Source organism: Entamoeba invadens, assembly GCF_000330505.1.
Source record: "Entamoeba invadens IP1 unplaced genomic scaffold scaff_1105074724629, whole genome shotgun sequence".
NCBI classification, from domain to species: Eukaryota; Evosea; order Mastigamoebida; family Endamoebidae; genus Entamoeba; species Entamoeba invadens.
The window spans coordinates 908,878-913,187 of record NW_004440426.1 but is presented as its reverse complement, the minus strand read 5'-3'; the positions used below and the strand labels follow the sequence as shown (position 1 = coordinate 913,187).

The window sequence follows — 4,310 nt, the reverse complement described above, 5'->3', positions numbered from 1 at the left end:
AAAATAAATTAATAAAAATAATGTTAAGACCATCATTACAATATGACGTGTATGTTAATTTATCTGAAGACAAACATGTTAAAAAATATTCTCTTAGAAGACTGGTAGTACAACAATTTTTACCAGAATTTACGAATAGAAGTATTGTAAAACTATTAAATTTTGAAACCCCATTTGATTGTTCAATAAATAATTAAAGAATAATTTAAATAATTTTATTTTTTTATTCCTTAAAAAGAATGACCTCACAAGAATACAAAACTAATATTCAAAAATTAGAAGAAAATTCTGTTTATAAATAATTAGATTTAAATCAATAGAAACAAAATTTGGTAAAACTCATATTATTCTATCTGAAGATGGTAAACAATAATTTGCTAATAATAAAATTAGTAAATATATTAATTCCGAAAATAAATTTATTAAAAATATTAATGAGAATAATTTTAACCCAGATTTAAAACCTTTTATGGTTGTTTGAACTAAAAATTACGAAGAATTTGAAAATAAAGATAAACAAACTATTAGATATCTTGATATAGAGATATGAAATAAATAATGAAAATTATGAATATTTTTTTAGTAAAAAATGTCAGTTGGTCTAAATGGATATGTCAACACATTAATAAATCAATATGCTCCTGATAAGTCTGAGACAACAATGAATACTATTCATCCAGAAGGTTTTGTAAAGCATAGATCTATAAATCTACTTATATGTAAATCAGGTTGTTCTAAAAAACTTCAATTTGTAAAGAACTTATTAAAATTGATAAAGTTTCTATTGCGTTCGGACAAAGTCAGTTTCATCTTATTATTTGGGTTAATAATACTGGTTCTGATCAAACTTTATTACATTATGAGCTTTTAATAAATATTCCAATACTTAAATTTACATATGAACAATTTGAAAAAGCTTATACTAAATTCCTTGAAATTAAAGAAACTAATAATAAAATGACTAGAAAAGAAATACCTAAAGATGATTCTATACTAGAATGTTTATATTTAAAAAATAGTGATAAACCTTTAGAAACAATTATTGTTTTAGATGATGTTGTTAATTGTTTAAAAAATGAATATTCTTTATTATCTAAATCATTATATAAAACAAGACATACCAATTGTTTATTCTTTATAGCTATTCAAATATGGAGAGGTATACCAGCACAGATAAAATCAATATTATCTACAGTATGAATATTTAATTCATTTTCACCTCAAATTCTTCATCATATTTATAATCAAATTACTACAGATATCTCATTCGAAGAGTTTCAATCGGTTTATAATCAACTCGAAAATATGAAAAGATTATATTTAATTCGTTAGATAACGAAATAATTGTGGATTAGCTTTAATAAAATCTCTAAATAGATTTTCAAGATAAGTCAATCTTTCTTCGATATTATTTTTAGTATCAATTGTATCTTCTAGTTTAATTGGATATAATAATATTTTTCCTTCTATTCTACCTATTCTATATCCAATAATTTTAAATCTTAAATTTAATGATTTGGTTTTAATATTATCAATTTATTGTTTTTATCATAATATTTTTGAAAATCCGATTCATCATCAAATGTTTTAGCATTATCAGATTGAGATTTATATACACTCATTTTTAATGATAAAAATATTAATTAAATAATATGAATTTAATTAGAACCATTTAAAACTCTTTTTATCATTATTACTACGCTGAGTATTCATTAATTGTTCAACGAATTTATTAGAATAGTGAGTTGTATCTGGTACATTAACTTTTTATTAGTTTTGTATTGATCAATTAAGTCGCTACTAAAATCTAACATTTTATTTCCCATACCAGATGTATCATATGCTTATATTAAATTTTTAGCATTAGGTGTTATTGGTTTTATTACATTATCATTAATCCATACAGCTGCTTTTCCTATTTTAGGAATGAAATCCTTAACTTTCTTTAACTTTTGCCAAAAAGAGGTTCTTTTACCATTTAAAATAAAATAAAAAATATTATATACATTTTATTTTGTCACCCATATATTTTTAAGATCATTATGACCAAATTGCTTTAATGTTTTAAGAGGATCCAATCCTTTACTTACCTCACTCGTTCTGTCTCCAAATTTACTATATGTTTGAAACTTTTTATCATCGATATTACTGATAACTGGTCCAACTAAAGGAACAGTATTTATTATTGGTTTAGCTATATTTGTAACTTTATTCATTGTGTTTCCATATGTTTTTAATACTTTTCCACCTCTTTCCAAAATTTTATTGGCAAAGTTTTTAAGACTTTTATAATATCCGGGTTGCCGCATTTAAAATATTTAAAATTCAATTTTTTACTGTAATAAATGTCTAACATAAGAATTCCTTTAGTTTCAGAAAATGCCAATAGAGAAGATATCCTACAATATTTTGATGAACAACAGAAAATAATTACATCTAATGATGGTGTTCATGATAGTAGAATGATTACTGTAAATGCTTATCAACAACAAGTTCCATTTAATTATAATGCTCATTCTAAAATAGCAATTATAGATCCATCTTTTCATATTACTAATATTGATAAGAGTTATTTAAGCGCAACAATTAAATTAAGACTTAAATTAGTTCTAGATGGAGCAAGAACTGCAACCACAGGTGTTGAAAAAGAATCTAATGCTTGTATGTTATTTACTGGTTTAAAAGATTCTACTCAATGGCTAGACAGTATGAAAATTAATTGGAAAAATGGAACTACATATTATGAAAACACTAAGATGATATACGAAACAACTATTTCTGGAATGTGTAGAACTCAACAAGAAAAATAATCTAGAGCTGGTGTTTATACAGCTTGGAAAAATGCTTTTGAACATAAAAATAATGTATGTGGAGTATATGTTAAAGTTGATGATTCACTTAGAAATTCAACATTTGATGCTGAAATGAAATTGATAATTCTTTAGATAATTTCATGCCTTTACAATCATTTACTTCATATCCAAATGCAATATTTAATGAATTTGAATTAGATATGAAACAAAGAATTACTCAAAATTTTGTTTATTGTCAGGTTAATCCAGCAATATTATGTGATGAATTTAAATAAAATCATCTAACATTAGATGCAATTACATGTTCTACTTATATGAAAGGTGTGTCTAAAGAATTTATACAAATTCGTGATAAATCACTTATTCTTGGTTATTGTTATTTCTCAAGTGGAAATAGTTTATTCTCGGTTTACTGGAACAGTTCAAATTCAAGAAAGTACTTGTACATTATTCCAAAGTATTATTAATTTTTTTTAATTTATTGTCAATACATTCTCTATTAATTCTGATTCTAATATGAGCAAATTTACATAACTCATTCAACGATTTAGCTTTTTGATATCTACCTCTACAATGAATTAATACTAATTCTAAAGTTTCATTGTCAACTTTAGCTTGTTTTAAAGAATAACAGAAACAATCTAAATCAAATTCTAATCTAATCTTTCCATTTTTATCAAATAATGAACTGAATATTTGTGCTTTAGCAAGATATTTCCAAATATACTGAATTCTTCTTTATATCTGTATGGGAAGAAAGAACCACCCGTAGTTTTATATTGATGAATAAGATCTTCTTCGTAATGATATGGAGAAATTCTTAATTCAAGAAAGAATAGTGGTTCTGGAATAGTTTGTTTAACAGAAAAAGTAGAATCTATACCATCATTAACTTCTTGTTTATTAATAAAACCCATATATTCTTCAGAAACAGAATTAAGAAATTCATCAATTGCGTCTTGAGTATTTAACATATAAGATTTCCATCCATCTTGACAAAGGTGATAATTATAAAGTATATCAGTAGTTGATAAAGTGGTTTTAATTAAATCGTTAAAATAATCTCTTACTAATTGAATTCTTCTTAATTTTTCTCTAAAACCACATCTTAGATCAGCATAAACTATTTTATTTTCCTTATCGTATGTTACTTTAGTATTAATTTCAAAATTGTCATTAATATCTTCTATCATATCGTTATATTCTTCCATATTATCATTATAAAGTTGTTGTTGTTCTAATTCTTCTATCATATCATTATAATTTTTCATATTGTTTTCATATTGTTCTTTTTCTTTTAATTCATTAAAATATTTTTTCCTTTCAGCGTTAATTTTTAATTCTTCATCAAATTTTTGATACATATCTTCTCTCATCAAATTATCATTGTCTTAAATATTATCAAAAGAAATATTATTTAAAGCCCATTCTAAATTCTTTTTATCAAGTTCTTTTTCATTATCTAAATTTTTAATTAATGTTGCTTTTTTATTAATT

General features: G+C 23.5%; 1 protein-coding gene across 1 annotated transcript; it reads right to left on the bottom strand.

Moving 5' to 3' along the window:
• Positions 1-3,466: 3,466 nt before the first annotated feature.
• EIN_024620 (hypothetical protein) lies at positions 3,467-4,189 on the bottom strand (the record flags this gene model as incomplete). The annotated part of the gene is made up of 1 exon (XM_004257426.1): positions 3,467-4,189. The coding sequence occupies one exon, from the start codon at positions 4,187-4,189 to the stop codon at positions 3,467-3,469; it is 723 nt and encodes a 240-aa protein (XP_004257474.1).
• Between the last annotated feature and the right edge of the window lie 121 nt (positions 4,190-4,310).